The 21,648-nt window shown below is 41.9% G+C and overlaps 1 protein-coding gene across 2 annotated transcripts in view; it reads right to left on the reverse strand.

Annotated features, from left to right (window-relative positions):
• GADL1 (glutamate decarboxylase like 1) overlaps positions 1 to 21,648 on the reverse strand; it is a 158,817-nt gene that overhangs the window by 31,761 nt on the left and 105,408 nt on the right. For both annotated transcript variants that reach the window (XM_053930341.2, XM_071222111.1), the window contains exon 14: positions 21,301 to 21,390. In XM_053930341.2, coding sequence (XP_053786316.1) covers positions 21,301 to 21,390 — 90 coding nt within the window. The remainder of the gene's footprint in view (positions 1 to 21,300; positions 21,391 to 21,648) is intronic.

The raw sequence follows: 21,648 nt of genomic DNA on the forward strand, positions 1-21,648 counted from the left end.
TATAAGTCATTACTGTAAAACCTTTTCTTCTTAAATTAGCCAGTATATTATACTGGCTGCACTTGTTCCCCAAGCAATCACTTAGAAGAGGAATTCTTCTTGGCCTCCTTTCTGTGTTCATACGACTTTATTACTGCACGTAGTTCTCGTAACACTTGACTTTTTATTATAGTAACTTGCTGATATGTCTGTCCATTCTGCAAACTGAACGACACTGGATAGAAGATGCTATGGAATAATTTTCATCTTTGATTTTCCCTGTAGTACTTTGCACAGTGCGTGGCACTAAGCATGTGCTAAATTGAAGAGAGGCAGGTTCCCAGGCCAAAGACTGATTTTGAACTCTCACTAGGTTTTATTATTCCATATCCTATCTCATGTTAAAGTATGCTTAAAGTGCTACTTTAAAAAGTAACCACCTTTGTGGTAAATTAGGTAACTCTTCGGAAATAGTTATTCTCACTTCCTCACTTCTATGGGATTAATACACTTCCCTGCTCCATCGAGATTGACTTAGGCTATACAGCTTGACTTGGGTTGACGATAGTCCCCACCGTCTTCTAATGTTGGCTTTAGTTATGCAATTTGCTCTGGCCAGTCGTATGTCAGCAGATGTGATATGACAGAGACTCTTGAAATGCTCTTGTGCACCTGGACTTGTGCTCCTGAGTTTCTTTTTAATGCCATAAAAAGATGTCCCGGGAGTTCACTGCTTCAAGGAAGAGGGTAAGAGACTGATGGAGCAGAGCCACCCCCCACCGAGTCCAGCGGAAATTAGCCACCCATCTCCCCCTTCCCCTTCCCATCTGCAGATGCATGGGCAATAAATGCTTACTGTCTTATCTCACTGAGATTTTGTGGTTGGTTGTTATATGGCATTATTGCAATGACTCATGTGTCTGGAAAGGCAAAAAAGGACACTCCATTTCAAAGAAGGTTAGATGTATTAGAAAGAGAAGGTGTATCTTGTGTTAATGTTTAATACTTTCCTCTAGCACATCCCCTTCCCTTCACACCTGTCTTCCTCATCTCCTGTGTTTCCATTACAATATACATTTCTAGGACTCTAGCTATTTCTGACTTTACCCCTCCTCTCCTTGTGCCTTATCCATAGATACTACTCAAGAATTTTCTTCTCTTCATTACGTTCTCTTCTCTCCTTTAAGCATCATTTTCAGGGACTTCTGTCACTCTCTGTGGAAAACCCCCAAACTCTACCCCCAGTCTCAAAGTTTTCCTTAAGTCATAGGCACTAAGTTCTAGCTGCCAACAGACAGCTGTAGCTGGCATTCCTCCAGCTGGCATCACTCACATGGTACTCCCAACACCACGGCCACTGGCTTCTCCAGACTTAGTCTTCTGTTCCCTCTTTCTTTTATGGACCACCTCCAGGTCGTCCACGTGCACAAATATTAGCATTGATAATTATCTTCCCCTCACCAAACCGCAAATGTAATAACTGCCAATACACTGAAGGTGAATGAGACGTGGCTTTGACCAGCACTCAGGGAGCTTTCAGGTTCATGGGGTCTGTAAGGGCGACTATGTAAAATGATTTTGTAAAGGAAAGAGTGACGTTGTCCTGATGTGTTCTCTCTTTTCAGATTTTTTACTACACATATTTTTCTCAAATTAGGGGCAGGGCAGTGATTAACAGAAGGAGCCTCAGCTATACTAATAAGAAGTTGTGGGAAGCAGGATTTTGGCGGGGGAAGATATGACAAAGGGGAACGGAAGTAAGTCATTCCCACTATCAAGATTAAAGGCTGACATCTTGTAGTGTCCTATTCAAAAACCAATCACTAATAAAGATGTAAACAATGTTCACTCAGACAAAACAGAGATTAAAATTTATCATGTAGAACAAGACCATAAAAATTTAGGAACTTGATTTTTTTTTCCATTCTAAAAGGATAATACACTACCAGTTTTTACACAGGCATTTAACAAAAGACTTCTGAAGAGGTGCTGGGTATAAATCTCGTGTTGTATGCCTTATTAATTGTTTTATAAAGTTCCGTCCTTCAAATCTGGCTGAATCTTTCTCTAATTGTGTATTATTAACACATGTTGGTAACGAATAGCAGTGAGAATTCTGGGCAAAGCCTTCGGGAGAAGGCAGCTAGAGCCCATCAGAGCACCTTACCAAGTCGCTGAGTTAAAACCGGCTCGGAGAGTATGTATTTGATGAATTCTAGCGAGGAAGAATGACTGTGTTTACCAAGTACACGTGGGCTTTACCGACAAAACGAGTGGCTCAAGCTTCTTCCAAGCAGGCAGTGTTGGGAGCACACATACACTTTCCCATTCCATTAACTGCAGAATCTGGGGTTTTGTACGTTTACTTTTACTGCGTGATATATTTTAGCTCTTGCTCTAGCCGCGTTTCTTGTGCAAAGGGAAAGTGGGTAAGCTTCCTTTCTGATTCTGTAGTTGACCCTTATTCTTTACCCAAATAAGTATTTGAGTCTAGACCCAACTTTATCCATTTGAAAATACCAAGGCTTAGCAGACAGTGTGATATACAATGGCACTGGACTGAGATTTTCAAAGGTGTGTATGGCAGGGTGGGCAAAGGGAAAATGACTTTACTAGACCAGCATTAAGTCAAAAAATCATATTGAAACATTTATTCTATACTACACCCACAATAGAGCACCTACCCACACACCAACCAGGGTAAAACCTAAGGGTAATCTTTTTTTTTTTTTTAATATATTTATTGATTATGCTATTACAGTTGTCCCATTTCCCCCCCCACTCCACTCCATCCTGCCCACCCCCCTCCCTCCCACATTCCCCCCCTATAGTTCATGTCCATAGGTCATACTTATAAGTTCTTTGGCTTCTACATTTCCTACACTATTTTTACCCTCCCCCTGTCTATTTTCCACCTATCATCTATGCTACTTATTCTCTGTACCTTTCCCCCTCTCTCCCCCTCCCACTCCCTTAATGACAACCCTCATATTCTAGTTGTTTGCCTAGTTTGCTCTCGTTTTTGTTTTATGTGTGGCCGTTAATAACTGTGAGTTTGCTGTCGTTTTTACTGTTCCTATTTTTGATCTTCTTTTTCTTAGGTAACTCCCTTTAACATTTCATATAATAAGGGCTTGGTGATGATGAACTTCTTTAACTTGACCTTATCTGAGAAGCACTTTATCTTCCCTTCCATTCTAAGTGATAGCTTTGCTGGATACAGTAATCTTGGATGTAGGTCCTTGCGTTTAATCTTGGGCAATGTAATTATGATGTGCCTTGGCGTGTTCCTCCTTGGGTCCAGCTTCTTTGGGACTCTCTGAGCTTCCTGGACTTCCCGGAAGTCTATTTCCTTTGCCAGATTAGGGAAGTTCTCCTTCATTATTTGTTCAAATAAGTTTTCAATTTTTTTGTTCTTCCTCTTCTCCTTCTGGCACCCCTATAATTCGGATGTTGGAACCTTTCAAGGCGTCCGGGAGGTTCCTAAGCCTCTCCTCATTTTTCCAAGTTCTTGTTTCTTCATTCTTTTCTGGTTGGATGTTTGTTTCTTCCTTCTGGTCCACACTACTGATTTGAGTCCCAGTTTCCTTCTCATCACTATTGGTTCCCTGTACATTTTCCTTTGTTTCTCTTAGCATAGGCTTCATTTTTTCATCTGTTTTTCGAATAGATTCAACCAAGTCTGTGAGCATATTGATAACCAGTGCTTTGAACTGTGCATCCGATAGGTTGGCTATCTCTTCCTCGCTTAGTTGTATTTTTTCTGGAGCTTTGAAGTGTTCTGTCATTTGGGCCATTTTTTTTTGTTGTTTGTCTGTCTTGGCGTCTGTTACTTTAAGGGGCGGAGCCTTAGGTGTTCACCGGGGCGGGGTAATGCTGGTCGCTGCGCTGTGACGCTGTACGTGGGGGAGGGGCCGAGAGGGAGCAATGGCGCCCGCCTCACTCTCCTCCGGATTTCAATCTTTCACTCCGCTACCCACAATCAAACTGGGCCCCTCTGGTGCTGGTTCCCGAGTGGGTGGGCCTGTGCACACTCTAGGCCCCTGTGGGTCTCTCCAACAACCTCTCCTGTGAGGCTGGGAGTCTCTCCTGCTGCCGCCCCAACCCCCACGGGTGTTTTCAATCAGAGGTTTAAGGCTTTATTTCCCCGAGCTGGAGCCCTGGGTTACGCGGTCTGCTTCGCTCCCCGCCTTTCCTCCGGTTTATCTGTGGGCGAATGTGGGGCCGCGGGGTGCTACCCGCTGCTCTGCCTGCCCCGTTCTCCGCCACTCTGAGTCCGGCCCTCTAGGTTTATCTGTGCAAATGTGGGGCCTCAGGGTCTGCTAGTGCTCAGACTGCCTGCGCCATTTGTCCCACACTCCGCCAGTCTCGGTCCCGCCACAGCCACGCGAGTCCTCTCCACCCCGGTGCCCGTCTCTGCCCCTCCTACCAGTCTGGATGAATGTTTATTTTCTATTTCCTTGGTGTTGGTCCCCCTTGCTGTTCGATTCTCTGTCAGTTCTGGTTGTGCGAGGAGGCGCAGTGTGTCTACCTACGCCGCCATCTTGGTTCTCAAGGGTAATCTTTTTAAGACAGTGTTTAGATGGCACAACACATCAATATGCTGTATTTTACCATCATATATAATATGAAATTTATATGTGTATATATACACATACATATATATATGTACAAGGTCTGTCCAGAAAGTATCCAGCATGCACTATGACAAATAGAAATATTTATTGAAGGAGATACAAGAAACATTGTACATAGGACAATGACGCCTCAGTCCCCTTCAAAGTAGGCACCTTGGGACCTCACACAGTTTTCCCAGCATCTCTTCCACTGTTCCAAACACTTCGTGAAATCCTTTGTTGGAATCGCCATCAGTTTCCCCCCATTCGCACCCCTGTTGTATTTTCCTGAATCTCATCGATGGTCTGAAATCTCTCCCCTTTCAAAGATGATTTTAGTTTTGGGAAAAGCCAGAAGTTGCAGGGCACCAAACCTTGGCTGTCGGGGGGCAGAGTTACCTGGGTGATTTGATGTTTTGCGAAAAACTCTGCAGGGGATGTGATGCATGAGCAGGTGTGTTGCCGTGATGAAGCTGCCAGTCACAAGTTGCCCACAGCTGTAGCTGTTTTCATCATATTGCATCTCTCAACCAATGAAGAACATTGAGGTGTAGTACTCCTTGTTAACTGTTTGGCCTGGAGGGGTGTACTCATGATGGACAACACCTTCCCAATCAAAAAACACAGTTAACATGGTTTTGATCTTGCTGTGACTTTGCCACGCCTTCATCAGCCGTGGAGAACCAGGCAACTTCCATTGGGACAACTGGTTCTTCATTTCCGGATCATGGCCGTACACCCACAATTCATCCCCAGTTATGACTTTCTTGAGGAGATCCGGTTCATTGGTAGCAGTTTGAATCAAGTCATTAACAACTGCAGCACGATGTTCCTTCTACTCTGGTGGCAGAAGCTGAAGAACAAATTTTGCCACATGTTTCATGCCAAGATCCTGCATCAAAATCTCAGACACAGTAGTTTTTGGAATCCCCAGATCAGATTCTAGTTCTCCCACTATCACTGATCTTTATGATTGCAGCCCATGCACGTTGAACATTCTCAGGTGTTCTGCTTGTTGCAGGCTTCCAGAACGTGGATCACTTTCAACACATTCTTGACCATCTTTGAAGCATTTGTGCCACACTTTTATTTGCACTGCACTTGGTGCATTGTCCCCAAAAGCCTTCTGAATAATCCAAACTGTTTCCACAGAAGAATGTTCAAGCTTAACACAAAATTTGATGCAGATTCATTGCTGTACTCACTCATTTTGAATGCAACCACACAGTACACATGCTCCGTCAATGGCATCTACTGCCCCCACTGACTAGTACAGTGAAGTCATCATTGTTCACACATGCACATTCCAGTCCACTCTCCTTGGTTGCCGGGTTACATTCATGTTGCACAGACTGTTCTCGTTATATTAACAATGGCTGGACTTTTTCCAGACAGACCTTGTATATATATGTAATATTTTGGGAAGTTGGGGCCATGGAAGGAATGAGATTCTAAGAAAAAAGAAGCATCTGGAATGAAGGTACAAAGAGAGAGATGAGACCTTGAGCACAGAGCTCTTGGGGATCTGAAAGCAGCTGATGCACCCTGGACAGGTGAAAGGCGCGGCTGCAGAAGGAGACATAGCCCGTGCCTTGAGCGCCCTGCGTGGGAACTTGTTATCTTATAGAGAAGGTAGCGGGAAGATGCTGCAACAGTAGAACAAAATGATTTACCAGCAGTTTGTACACGGCACTCTAACGGGCTGAAGAGAGAGGGCTGGAGCAGGGGCGATGCTAGAACCCAGTGGATCGGTGTGAGACAGTTCACGGCAGTGCTCCAGGTAAGAAAGCACGAGGGAGGACACCCATTTAAAATAGCTTCCTTTTTGACCAAGGACGTCAATATGAGGTTCCTTTGAAAGGCTATTTTCAAAGTTTTCATGTGATTTTTCTGGATTGGCATTACAGGAAAAAGTACACAAAGTAAATCTGAGTTCTATGATTCAACACATTGACCTCTGAAATCAGAGATTAGAAATCTAACAATATGTTATAAGCTTATAAATTTTTTCATTCAATATACTTTTTAGCCTCTGACATCCATTAAAAATCTGTATGTATAAATATATATATATACACACTATATGTTTACATATACACATAGTATAGTATAGTATTTACATATGTATATATGTAAGTATATGTATATACACACTATATGTTTACACATATACATAGTATAGTATAGTGTTTACATATGTATATATGTAAATATATGTGTATGCAATTACATATGTGTGTGAATATGTATGTGTATTTATAGATGTGTGTGTGTGTGTACATATAAAATCTTTCCTCAGCTTTTGACCAGACATTTTTAAGTTATGTAACAACATTAATATACCTCCACTAATAAAATGAAGATATGTGCAGGTATCCGAAAATACCTCTTCTGAAATGATGTAGAATGTGGTTATCTATGTTTGGAAAATACGGCTTTATAAATCAGTTCAAAAATACAAAATACATTGATTTTTTTCTTTGTAAAAAAGTACCAAAATTCCATAGGGTATTTCTATCTAACTTTAAATTTCTGAATGAGGATACCAGACAATAAAATATCTTACTCAATATTAATTTTACAGTATAGAACAAAAGTTTTAATATAACAAGTATTTTACAGGAATGTAAATTTATGTTTAATACATAAGTTTATATATTATATTTATATTTAAGATATTAATATTTATCTTTAATAAAGTAAGTAGTAAAGTTATTTATTATTTAAACCTCATACCAAAATATTAATAAGAAATAAACTGCTTCAAGAAATTTTCAAAATTTAATTCTCTTAAACGATAACTGAAGATATGAAGGGGAGAAATATCTCTCACTGAGTTATGGTATGAGGTTTTACACCCAAAGCATTTTCTTGTTGTACCTGTAAGAAGATACACAGCAGAAACTCGTTTCGGAGATGTGGTCTGATAGATTCTGGTGTTTAGAGTGCGACAGAAATCGTAACTCAGCTCTGCAAAACTTGGGTTAGATTACACTTACAAGTGTATGAGTGTAAGAAAAATAAAACTGCAGAACTACTACACGATGAACTAAACACCAAGCTGAGCTTCCTTTTATAAAAGCTGAGGAGCAATTCAGTTTTTATTATGTATTTTATCTTCCCTGCTATATCGTTCGTAAAATCCCCGTCTCTAATTACAATCTCTCTAAGCCCCCTGAGCAACACTTTATTAGAGAAATGACTCAACAAAAAGGCTGTACCCCGAGCATTTAGGAGAGTGCTGGCCCATAGTAGATGCTTGGTATGTGTTTTCTGAATGAATGGGCAGATTAAAATGAGAATTCTGACTCCCTGATTGTCTTTTTATGCTCGAGCATTGTTGACGAATATGGCAGACACGTTTAGGTCCCAGTTCACTAGCTACGATACTCTGGTTCACCTTAGTACAACCTGGACAACGGGCTCGACACCGGCTGTGGACTGAAAGCCAGTCTCCCTTCTGAACTCGGCAGGTGATACTACAACTGACTAAAGCAAGCTCTGCTGCTGTACTTGCAGCATTTGAGTTATCCTCACCCCCAAAAGAGTGGGGTGCTATCAGCTCCAGGACGTCCTAGGTGCGGGGCGCTTTCATAAGAAGTAGAGCGTGATCACAGACAGGTAGGAGGAGAAGTCTGAACTAAAACCAAGAGAGGTTTAGCCATTTGAAGTCAGACTTACACATTCTGACATTTTAATCTTTTTCCTGCCTTCTAAACTGATGATGATCAGCCAGCAGAACACAACTAGGCAGCAGTGTGCAATACCAACACTGCTAGACTTGTGCAAAGACAGAGGTGGTAGATTCCTCCACAACAGAATTCGAAGAGCAATTAAAAGGTCCATCTCCCCTAAAATGTCTTCCTTACCTAGCTGCTCTTGTGCTGGGAACCCCAACGCAGATCACCATGCATAAGCTGTGATAGCTCTCAGTCCTCCCTGCCCATCAAAACAGGCCGCACATCGCAACCCCAGGGCTTCGCCCCAGACCAATGTAATCACGCTCTCAGGACGAGCAGTCACTTAAAACTTCTCTGGATGAGTTAATGAGCAAAGAAGACAGGAACGACTGTGACTCCAGGAAATCCCTATGTGCATGTAAGTTACCCAAAAGGTTAGCACATTAATTCATCCCTTTATTCATTGATTCATTCATTCAGGAACCATTAATTATGCATCTACTGGGGGACAGTAGCAAGGTGAGAAAATGAAACGTCGTGAGAATGTTAACCATCGCCCTCATTATTAAGCAGTACAGCGCCAGGGCTGGCTTCACGGCAGTTCAGCCCGTGCAGGTGCACGGGGCCCCGTGCTCAGAAGAGGCCCTCAGAGGTTTAGTTTAACGCTCTGCCGCCGCTGTCGAAATTCTTGATAATTTTGGAACAAGGCGCTCTGCATTTTACTCTGCCCCGGGCTCTGCACCAGTCAGGCTTGAAATATTGAAGCCCAAGTCTGGCTAAGCCCAGTGGGACACACTGCCCCACTTTCTCCATCTCCCCTTCCATCAACAGGATCCTTAGTACAAAGGAGTGAATCTTTACTGATAACAGGGGCATTTGGATATATCGTCCCTGTGCTAAAATTCATCAGCTATTTCCTCTTATTGCCTGATCCCTTCCATGCTTGCTGCCATTTCCAGCTCCCCCCACCCCCGGAAATGTTGCTATCTTATGGTAAATGCCAAGACAGGGCAGCAAAGCTCTCATGGGAGTACATGGGAAAGGTACTCATACTCAAGTGTCTAGAAATGCTTCCTGGGCAAGCTGAGAGGTTGACAGTCTAATTTAAGGTGGAGCTGGACACCAGAATTCCCTATACTCTAGGTTGAAGGCTGTACATAGCTTAGAGAGGACGGGGCCATAGCTGCAGTCCTTCACCGGAGGAAACTCATACATATCTTTGGTGCCTCCGGGGGGGGGGGGGGGGTGCACGTGAGGCAAGCCATAAAGAATGCAGAGGTGGAAGGACATGGAGCAAGACACCGGAGACCAAGGGAGCAATGGGAAGAAATGCAAGGAGGCAAAAGTACAAACACTCGTCTCCATTATCAAACACTGAGCAGGGCTGGCAACCTGCTTGATTTACGCTCTGCTGTCACGGTCTTGAAATTCTTGATAATTTTTGAGAAAGTGGCCCTACATCCGCACCATGCGAAGTGGCTTACATGCACTATCTTATACAATCTGTGCAAATCCATGACGTACCACAGCGATTTCATGGGTGAGCAAACTGCGACATGGGGTGGTGAAGTACTTTGCCGAAGTGATACACCCCGAAGAAGTGGTGAAGCCAGGAACTGAACCTGAGTTTTTCTTACTGGCAAGAGGGTGTGTTTGAAGACAGTGGCAGGCTGGCTTTCCAAGTAAAGACCGGAGCAGGTGGCTCAGCTGGCCAGAGCGCAGGGGACAGGGGGAGGATCAGCTGGACACAGAGCCAGAGGCTGAGCGACACTGGATCCTGCAGTCCCTGAATGAGGATGGACTCTTCCCTTCAGGACAAGGGGAAACATGGAGTGACATGACCAAGGATGTATTTTAGCGAGTGTATGATTGTGGTGGTGGACCAGGCCATTTGGAGGAGGACAAACAAAAAGACATGAGGAAGACATTCGAGGCTCACGTAGTCTTTCAAACATGAGTAACAGGATTAACAATAACGAAAGCTAAGGTTTCATGAGCACTTACTCCGTGTCTGACCCTCTACCTGGATCATGCTATTCAATGCCATCGAAACCCTTTAAAGTAGGTACTTTCATTATCCCCATGTTATTGGTAAAAAGAGGAGGCAGACGGAGTTTAAATAACTCGTTCATGGTGAGACAGCCAGTGAGCAGCAAAGGTGTTACTCATTGAACTCCAGACCCGGGGATTTAAAGAAATTCCAATAAATACCTTAACAAGATTTTTTGAAGTGAAAAAGTTCTGAAAGATATATGAAAAAATTTAAAATATAATAGTAAAGAAGAATGCTGTTTAAAAAAAAAACTCAGAAGGATAGAGTTTTAGCCGCTTTGAGAATTGATTATAAAGCAATTCCATTTAAAACCTTTTGGTCCTGGCACAAAAAAACAGAAACACAGATCAATAAGACAGACTGAAAAATCCAGAAATAGAATAAAGTGTTTTTTTTAAAAAATATAACATAATAACACAAGCTTCCCATAATAAAAAATATTAGGAGGGATTATTTAATAAATCAAATTGTAATAACTAGATAATAATTTGGGGACCCAAGCAGGTTAGATCTGTGTTTTTACACTGTACACAAAAACAACCTCCACATGGATTAAGGAGTTAAATACAAAAAAATTGAATTACAGAAAACCAGCAGGGGATGGACTAGCATGTTTATCAGATTTATGAAAGCAGAGTCACTTCCGCTTTGAAGCAGTGGAATAAATCATGAAGGAAAAGGCTGACAGATTTGAATACATAAAAAATTTAAAACTTTTGTACAATAAAAAAAACCAGCAGGACTGAAATAAAAAGGACATTATACTTAGGGCAATATTGGCATTCCACCTGACAAAAAAGGCTTTAAAACTCAAACTATATCTATATATATCCTCATTCAAATTTATAAGGAAAACATCAGACCTCAAAATATAAATACATAAGATACGGAAAAAATAATGAACACACGAGGAACACAATTGACAAAGAAAAAAAATAAAAAGTTGTTCAGCTCACCAACAGTTAATACGATACAAGTAAAACCACCTTAAGATTTGTCGCCTTTCTGAATAACACTTCCCCCCAAACTGGCATCACCGGGCGATGCCACAGATGGACTGAAACCTGCATATTCATTCCTCACAGGTGGCACTGGGAATGGATACAACCTTCTTAAAAATCAATAACATCACAATACTTAGCCAGAGTCAGGCTCAAAACCACAGTGGTTTTCATAATCAGTAATTGCACCCTGAACGCTTTGTCCTCTGGAAGTAGCAAAAGCACACGTGGACGTGAGCATGAAGACATTCGTCCATTACTGTTTACGATGGCAAAACACTGGAAACAGCAAGAACACCGAAAAGTAAGGGAATGACTCTTTACCCAGTGACACAGACTATCAGACAGGGTAAGACATTTTAAGGTTTTCTTTTCAGAAGTTTAATCCAAGGGGATGAAGACAGAAACAGAGGTAGCTTGAGGCGAAGCGATGGGAAGAGAAAATCATGACTTTCTCTAAGATGGTCAGAGCCCGAGTGTGTCCATCAGCTGAAGGGAGCACTGTGTTAGAGGTGAAAAATCAAACTGTGGGAAGGGGAGGGAGAGAGGAGGAAGGAGAGGAGAGAGGGGTGGAGGGACGGTGAGAGGAGAGAGTGGTGAGATCGGAGGTAGGGTGAAGGCCCAGGCAGGACACTCGGGGGTGAACACAGAAGACACTGCTGTGGCCATGAGGAAGGAACACTCTTCTTCTGGAGTAAAGACGAAGAAAGAGACAAGAGACAGAAACGCGTTTGAAGTGAAGCCAAAGATCAATCGATCCTCAAGAACTTCTTACTCAGGCGAGTGTTTCTTGGTTTGACACGGAATCCGGCAGCCCTGACACCAGTGACGTAATTCTGTAATATTTTATAACAGCGTTTATTCCGTCAGCAGTGAGTGTGTCACTTCCCAGCCAGGACGGGAAAAATGAGCGCAAGTGCCACCAGGGGGCAGGTTTGGTACTGGTAAATGGACCGAGAGCTACAGAAACCACAAGTCTTTTCCTTCAGCACAGGGTTCAGTCTTTGTTTTGCAACAATAAATACTGCATCTAGTCCAGAGCAATTTCCTTAATAGCTGTGTTATGGGTATAAATTCTGCTCCATAAACTAAGGGGCACAAGAACATGAAAGTACCTTATATCCTTTAAATAAAATTAATCCAACCTCAAGCCCCTGTTCCTCCCAGGCCAGGTTAAGAGTCCATCTGAGTCACTGTTACGGCTCTCCCAGCCCCAAAGCACCCGGCAGAGGTTCTGGGAGTCTTAGCCAGCGCCGACATTTAGGCCCAATATATGAAATGCTCATGATCTGAACCAACACGATCCCTTGATATGCCGTCACTGCGCCATGTCCTTCCTTACCTGTTAAGAATGGGCAGAGTCCAATATCTGGAATATGGACACATGCACACACCCACACGCACACATGCACAGGTGTATACACACACACCTCCTTAGGGCACTCAAACAAGGGAAACGGAGTCAGTCCTAGCTGTGGAACTCTTGCCTCCTGCACCCCTCTCTCCTCTCATGTCTCCGCTGCCCTCAAACTCCTTGCCTTCCTCTCATCTTTGGCCAGCTGAGGCTGTTAGAAAAATGAGGGAGACAGATGTCTTCAAGAGACATGCTCCAGAGAGGCACAGAGCCCGGAGGCCCTGTCTAATTCTAGGGATGAGAAAAGGAGAGAACACAAGAACAGAATACTCCCATATGTCCTAACCGTGTGGCTGCATTTGCCACAATAGCAGAGTTCTTAAATCTCCCTTTTGTAAGTCAGGCAGCACGTGACAGTGAGGTTTTTATTTGGGGTGGGGGGCTAGATAACAAAGAACTCGGGCATCCCTCGAAGCTGGTAACGGGCCAGGGAATGACCATCATGGAGGAATAAAGACAAAAAAGGGACACACTCTCATTTCAAGGAATTTCCAGGGACACCTGAACAGAAACAGGTGATCGAGGACTGATGAATTCAGGTTACACATACAGATGCTAGTGACAAGGCCAGCTGGACGCCTGGCATGGGGCCAAGTGCGCCGGTGCTTGTGTGCTAAACACAATGATGAGCAAAATGATATTTGTGAAATACAGATAGTGTGGAACGTGGTTGTCTTCTTTGGCCTCAGTTTCCTTCAGTGCTATCTAGAGTCCCCAGTGGGTCGCCCAGTCACCCGTGCACAAGATTATAGCCACGCCAGTCGCAGGAAGCCACACGCATGACACTCCTCTTTCAGAACCAGTCCTGTCCTGGCCTCAGGCCCAGGAGTCCAGCCTCAGCCTACAGAGACACCTAGCTTCACTTTACCCAATTTTAAGTTTCGATAGACAGGCAGATAGGCCAAGCTCAGAACTTCTTCTACAGTCTAAAAAAAAAAGCCCAAAAGAAAAAAAGAGAGGGGAGTCTGTTAATGTTGGGAGAGAACATTGAAGGAAAGAATAAAATCAGTTTGTAATAAGGACATCTGTACTTATCTGCCTTTCCTGGGGCTTTGAATTTGCTACCCAAGAAAATTCCTACCTAAGTCCCTGAAAATGTTTAAAAAACAAAAAGCAATATAAATTAATTAATTAAGAACAATTTAGAATTTGTATGGTACGTGTTGAAATGCATTGTTTAATAAAAAGAACTCATGAAGTTTGCCGCTGTGCACACATATCCGACAAGAACGCTGTTGGAAACCTTTGCTGGTTGAAGTGTTATAAATCCAATGGAGCAAAGCTCTTTAGAAAGACAATGACTGCACAACTGGGGAAGACAGATGAGCCTGAAAGCCATAAAGCATTCAGAGTATCCCATGCCCTTGAGCAGAAGGGATGCCCCACTTTCCCCTGCTGATTTCTGAAGGAGGCCGTGGGCGTACCTAAGGAGCTCCTGGACCCTTAAATGCAGAATGAAACAAGAAGAAACTGATTACAGCTATTAGAATAGCTGACAAATTATAGATAATAACACCTCTACCTGAGACAATACTTAATATCATTTTCTCTCAGGTCTTAATAGTTTGAGGAAAGAGAGTGATACAGTGCCTACAAGACAGGAAATGCATTTGTTAAGCAGTTTCAAAATCTACATCCCAGCCACTATCAGACGGAGAGCCTCTCAAGTCACATTTAAAAATATTTTACTTGAAAGGCACTTCTATATTAGATTTTCCTTAAATATAAATTTTAAAGAAAGTGCTGCTTTAAAAAATGAGGGATATCCCCTAGGAAACAGGAGTTTTGAAGAATATATTATAAAATCTATATCACAGAGTTAAAAAGAAACTCATCTTTAAAAATTAGAAAAAAAAAGACTGTTGCACTTTTAAAGAAATGGGTGTTTTTAGTTTGTAATCCAAAAATGAGGGGTTGGATATGCCAATGGCACAGATGGCGGATGAAAAGGAAATCAGAATCCTCAGAAATATACAGAAGCTCTCAAAATGTATGAGTCCTTACGCACATGTGAGAGCACACACACAAAACACACACATGCACACATACAACAGAAGTAAATGGAGCACAGCAAGGGGTGCCGAAGCCGCACCTGCAATCCCAGGAAGTGGCCTGTTTGGGTGGCTTCCCGGAGGGGCTCCTCCCATGGAGGCACAGTACCCCCCTCGGTTTATGCAGTCTCATCTTCAACTGCTGTTAATCAGAAGCCTGCCGAGGAGAATACCACGTTCTCTCCAAAGATATCTGGAATACCATATCAAGTATATGCCAAGCAAGCAATAAAACAACAAGCCTATCCAGTAGGTTCTAAAGATTTATTCCTCTTCTACTGTTGAGGAGAGAGGAGCCTGTTATAAATGACTACCATTAGTCACAAACCTGCAGGTCAGCCAATAAAACATAAAGTTGCAATGACCATGCATGAGTACAAAAAGGAAACTCGTTAATTACCTCTAAGAATGTGAATTTTGTTGGCATAATGTAGAATTATTTATGAAATGTCAACAAAAGAGGAAATCTTCGGCTTCCTAACATTGAGTAATGATGGGATGAAACAAAACGATGGGATTTTCAATTATATTCCTGGGTCTTAACACTTTCCAGTTTATCTTTGCAATCTATCCCCAGCTTCCTTGTCCTCTGTATCTATCTGATCACTGGGGCAGGGGGCCAGGCTTCAGCCTCACATGAACTTATTTTAGGAAGTCGCTTCAGAGAGCAAAACATGACTCTGCCACAGTGCTGGAAGCTTTCGGGGAGCCCTGGGGGGCCTGTTAAAGGTCTCACCGTAGTAGACCAGCAGGGGGAATGCCTCTGAATTTAAGATCAGTTCAGACAGTGTGGGAATTTTAGTAAGGAGAGAGAAAGAGAGATGGGAAGAAAAGATAAATTATAGTCTATCTCTGGGGAAAAGTCACAAGAGAAAATAGTTTGCAGACTCATTGACTGAACATTGTATGTTCCCCAAACAAAACTATCTCCTGTGATAGAAGAAACGGTTCAAAGATCTCTTAAGAGTTGTTGGAAATTTTTAAATTCACCCTTATAAAAATTACTTTGTGTATTTTTAAAATATATACACTATGTATTTATAAAGTAATGCGTGTAGATAATTTGAAAACAATGAACACATAGTGGGGTGAATTAACTCTTAGGAATATGCGGTCAAAAGCCTTTGTCTAGATAATTATGGAAGGAAGGGGGAGGGATTAGCCGCAGAACATGCATGAATGATGCACGGGCATGGACAATGGGGTGGGGATGGACTGTGGGAGCAGGGGGTGGGCTGGATGAAGGAGGGCACGGGGCGGGGGGGAAACTGGGACAACTATAATAGAATAAACAAGAATGATTTGAAAAAAAAGAAGAACAGAAACCTATGGCTTCTATAGGTCAGTTACTCTATACTTTGGTTTATTATTATTGTTGTTATTTTCACAAAAGCAATATACATTGATTGTAGAAAGTGAAGAAATTAGAACTACAAAAGAAAGGAAAAAATAATTCCATCTCTAATATATTTTGGTGCCTATTGACTATCTCTTATCTAAACATATATACAATATTTTATATGTATGAAGGGGGACCAAAAAAAACCTGGAATTAACTTCTGGAGGGAGGGCCCCTTCTAGTACAGGCTTCCTCCACGAGGTAAGTGTTCTAGGAACCCATCTGTGTCATTGCTGCGTTCGGCTTCAGTGAATGTTTTTTCAAGACTCTTTCAACTCATTTGCCCATTTCACGACGGGTGACTTACGAGTGCACCTGCCCACACCACGCTGAGCGTTCAGCAGTTTTTTACCAAAAACACATGGTCCCCAGGCCCCTCACTCCCTAGTCACCCGACCTCACCCTGAGTGACTTTTTTGCTTCTCCAGATGAAAAAAGTCTTCAAAGGGAAATATTTTGCCAATGTGGAAGAGGTGAAACACACAAACAAACAAAAAAAGCAGAAACACTAAAAGGCATCAAAATCGATGAGTTCAAAAACTGTTCTGAGCAGTGGGAAAAAACATCTTGATAGGTGTATTGCATCAAATGGAGAGTACTTTGAAGGTGACTGAAGTTTAAACATGTAAGAATAAGTAAACAATTTTTAGAAATAAATTCCAGTTTTAAGGGTCCCCCTCATATATAAGTATCTATTCATAAACATGATTTTTCAAAATTATTATCAAACCATAGTGGCTATTTTATAACTTATTTTTAAATTAATAGTAAATTATGAATATGTTATTTTGGAACAGAATTTTAATTGTCTATATACTTGAAATTTGAACAAAGTTATGTACTAAAATTTAATCTTTTCCCATGGTTGAATATTTAGACTGTTAAGTGTTTTGCTATTTTAAATAATGTCTAGGAACTTCTGAGTAGCTAGTCAGCCCCCATGACTCTGATGGTTTCAAGAGTATACATTTCTGTAAGTGGAATCACTAAAATATATGCCAAATTAAGATATTTGATATGTTTTATAAAGTTGGTCTTCAGAAAATTTGTACAGATTTATGTGCCCATTAACAGTTATAATGAGTCCCATAACGTTCTTGCCAACAGTAGGCATTAACATTAAAACCACAGTAATTTGCCAATTTGAGGAGCAGAAGCTATCCGTCATCTAGTTCCTAACCAGTTTCCTAACTAGCAGGAAATCTGGTGAAACTCCTCTGGCCTGTTTTATTGGTTCAGGGGTTTCAGTCATGGAAGCCACAATAGATTGCATGGAAGACACCTGAGTTGAGGCCTTTGGATGCCAGGCAAATGGGACAGATTTTATCCTATGGACCAGTCATTCTCATGGGAATGGTACTACAACCCTAGGGAGTATTTTGGAAATGTGGGCAGATGTCTGTGTTTCACAGTGTTTGGGGATGGCTACTGGTGTTTTGTGGGGGGAACCAGAGATGCTAGCTGCCCTGCAATGTGCAGAAGAGTTTTGAGTGATGAAGGACCGCCCCGTGCATCGCACAACTTCCAAACACCCTACTGGAAATGCATGAGGAGAGAAGCCTGATTATACCACTCAAGCCTGGAACCTAACTCTATTTTACATACTAATGCAAAATATTCTGTGGCCACTTTTAATAAATACTAAGTTTTCTGCTACCATGAAAACCAAGGGGAAAATGTTTTCTACAGAGCTTTGCCAAGGTTGTATAGATTTTTAAAAATTGTATCGTTAGTACTACACCATTTCTGTTATTTCGATATACTGTGATTCTAAGAGTATGTGCGAGAATCGTATCACTTCCTCACGTCATTTATGTAATGACATACATGTCTTTATTATAAACTAATTTATTTCTCCTTCTTACTACATGCAAGGCCTTCTATTGCCTTTTACAATATTACAGGTAGGGGGGTCATAGTTTCTATTGGTTTCATATTAGGAGAGTAAAGGAAACATTAACAATATTTATTCTAAACAGTGGTCCTTGGGTATCCAGGGTGGAAAACAGCTGCTGCAGAGAACAGGAAGCTATTCAGAGGCTTCCAGCAGGACAGTGACATGATGAAGCAGAGCTGCAGGAAAATGTGCAGAGAGTGGGAAAATAAGTGGGAAAAGGACATGGCAGGAGGCAGAGACCAGAAAAGAGGCAAACACAACCCGGGCAGGGAGCTGATGAAGACCTAGAACACTGCAATGCCTAAATGAATCAGAAAGAAGAGCATTTCATGGAAGTCGTCTTAAAAAGAGAAGTCCCTGGGACCCGGTGATTGAACACAGGGTCACAGAATGACTGTCATAGTGTTCTTATCAGATTGCAGAATGATCATGTTCTCAAAAATAGCCTCACACGTGTGCACACACACACAAGCACACACAATACACATACTCACACTTACACATTCTGAAATGCCACATTCATTACCAAATAATCCCTCTCCCCACCTGCGGTCAAAGGGAAGACTTATCGCACTATTGACTGTGAAATCTGACAGCTCAACCTGACACTAGGCTGAATCGAAGGGACGATGCCTTCTTCGGTTTATTTATTTGTTTGTGATTCTCCATCCAAGATAAACCCTGAAATAAATTTCAAGTGTGCTTTGAGCGCACTCCAGGTTATAAATCATATACTGCATTCTCATACTACAGTAAGCATAAGACCACAGAGATCACCAACAGACATGTATGCCTCCCTTCCCTGCCAACGCCATCCACACACGCGGACACAAAGAGAAAGAGTAAAAGGAAACGGAGAATCAGAGAAACTGATTTGTCTGCAGTGTCCATTTACTAACCAGAAGCAACCATAAGAATTAAAACAGTATGATATTACACTGGACAAGAAAACCATGGTTCTAAATGGCAGAAAAGCATTTTGAAATGAAGGGATAGAAAATCATAGATATTAACCATAAAAGAATCAATACTAGAAGATATTGGGGAATAGAAGAGAATGTCCTGATTTATAGTCAGTTTTCAGGGAAGAGGAACAGTGTACCATATGCTGAATTATCTGATTTTAGTTTCTATATCCATCCTCCATTTCAAATTTTCTGATAACAGATAATGTAAATACTTCTTTAAATAATGAGTCAGTCAAAAATATTTCCAAATATGATGAGACTCTTTAGTTATCATGATCCATGTTTGTGCAACAGTACTGTCAGTAAAATACAAGTATCACATTCTTGGTTACTTTTCTTAACAATCGAAATGTGAGAAAAATGGCCACCATTTCCTTCTCAACTCTAAGCAACCATTCCCCTACTCCACCAAAAAATGTCAGTTGCATTCCATCAAAGTGGGTAATGTCCCTAGAAAGCTCACCATTCAATTCTCACATTGTTCAATTCTTGTTTCTTTTAATGGGTTACTTACCATCTGAAATGTATTCTTTAGCACTTTCCCATTTGCAACGTGTGACAACAACGCAAGACAAATCCCAAGGACTATGTGAACTGCCTAAAATGGGTCAGGAAGGGCTTGTCCACAATGAGGCACAGATGACACCATTGCCCTCTCTCCCCATCTCTGCTGTCTGATCTCAGGTTTGACGAGAGGTGAATATTAACATATTGGGAGTGTATTACGCTATAGTGCAGGAGGTTTAATGAGACATAAATAAAAAATGACCTGAGGCCAAAAGGAGAGGCTGCAGGTGAGGTTATAGGTGGCTGCAGCTTAACGGCCATGGTCTTCCCTCTTCCTTCTAATGAGGCACAAATGCCAAGCTCCTTGTCATGGAAGATGAGGACCTCATGACCTAGCCTCTGCCTGTGCTCTCTCCTCACCTCCCACCACTGACCCTCTGCACTTCTGCAGCCTTCAAATCACACTGTCCGCCCTCAAGACTCTAGGTCATCATGCGGTCAGTCTTCCTGGCATCCACTTCTTCTCAGTTGTCCCCTGACTGGTGTCTACTTATTGTTCAAGACTCCGCTCTAGTGTCTCACACTAGGATAGATACACTTTCTCTCTCTTTGCACGGCAAACAGGGTTTATCTCCACAAAAGCACCTACTAGTTACCTTGTGATTTTCTCTGAACTCATTTTTCTTTCTGAATATGAGCTTCCCATGGGCAGGGACCGAGTCTTTTTGATGTTTTTATCTCCAGTACGCAGCAGAGTGAGCACTCAGTAAATGTCTGGTGCTTGCTTGACTGGGAAGTTCTTCCTTTTCTTCTCAAGGTCAATGGAGAACCATTGACTATAAACCATTGAAGGCAGGGAGGGGTTTGCAAGTCAGAGTTTGTACTAACCAGGGTCATGGAGCTAGCTGTGCTTGAGAGGGAAGACACAATGCGCAGAGGATCACCTAACTCCATGGCACCGACTGTCGTGACCTCCCACTCTACATGTCATGGCCACAGATCCTCAGGGGAACTCCCAGTGGCTCTCACTTCAATACACCCTATGTCCATACAGCAGGGGAGTAAGATCGAGTAGTGTTGACTCAAAAAACTTCATAGCCCTAGAAATTTGGGTTAGAGACAGGATTTAATTGGCAGGACCATGTGAGGGGAGGTGCAGATGAGACATAAGAAGTCTCTCGAGCCTGGGGTTTCTTGTCATTCTGGATGGTCAGCCCTAACCAGCTGTGTGTAGACACTTTCAAGCACATTTTGTTCAATAATCAGTTAAAACCCACTGCTGGCATCTCTTGTCCTTTTTATCCCATAAGCCCAACAGGCATAAGATGCAGGGCCTTTGTTGGAAAGCACAGAGAGTCAAACTCACAGAGGGTACCAGATTTAAACCTTTAACATTATCTCCAAGTGCGAAGATGCAAACAGTCACATAGTAGCAAAAATGAAAGAAGCAGTTCATCATATAACCTTAATCCTATTACTAGACTGCACTTTCTGAAGTATGCTGTAAATAAGAACTTCGAGTAAATTCTGTAACTAGCTTGCATAAAGCACGATTGTTTTGGGTTTGTATGTAAAGTATGTTAATTTGCTAAGTGTAAACGATGTTTACAACTGTTTGGCATGCCATTAGTTTTTAATATACTAGGAGCCAGCTCTCCAGTTCTTCAAGATGTTTTTGCAAGTACAGAATCATTTACAGGATCAAAAAGAAAAATACAATTTACTTATTACTTACCAAATTAAGTTTTGCCCAGAACTCAGGCCCTTCTTGCATTTCTCTGAGGCTTGGCGGAATGTACCAAAAGCAAATATTGGCATATTCAGGCTGAGGATTAAGAAAATTCAAAAATTGTTTTGTTAACCAAAGGGTAATCTTGAAATGCAATTAAAGTCTTAGCTAGTTTCTTTAAGAGTTATCATGTGTGTACTATGTTGATAACAAGTCAAAATTTTATAGAAGAGACATCTATTCTGCCTTACTTCTGATAACGGCCTATTGGGAAATTTTCTTCTCAGCTGGGTGCACCTAGATCAAGAATAAAAAAGTTTGAAGCTGACTCAGTCCAGCTCTTACTGAATTGAT

This window comes from Desmodus rotundus, chromosome 8, assembly GCF_022682495.2.
Source record: "Desmodus rotundus isolate HL8 chromosome 8, HLdesRot8A.1, whole genome shotgun sequence".
NCBI classification, from domain to species: Eukaryota; Metazoa; Chordata; class Mammalia; order Chiroptera; family Phyllostomidae; genus Desmodus; species Desmodus rotundus.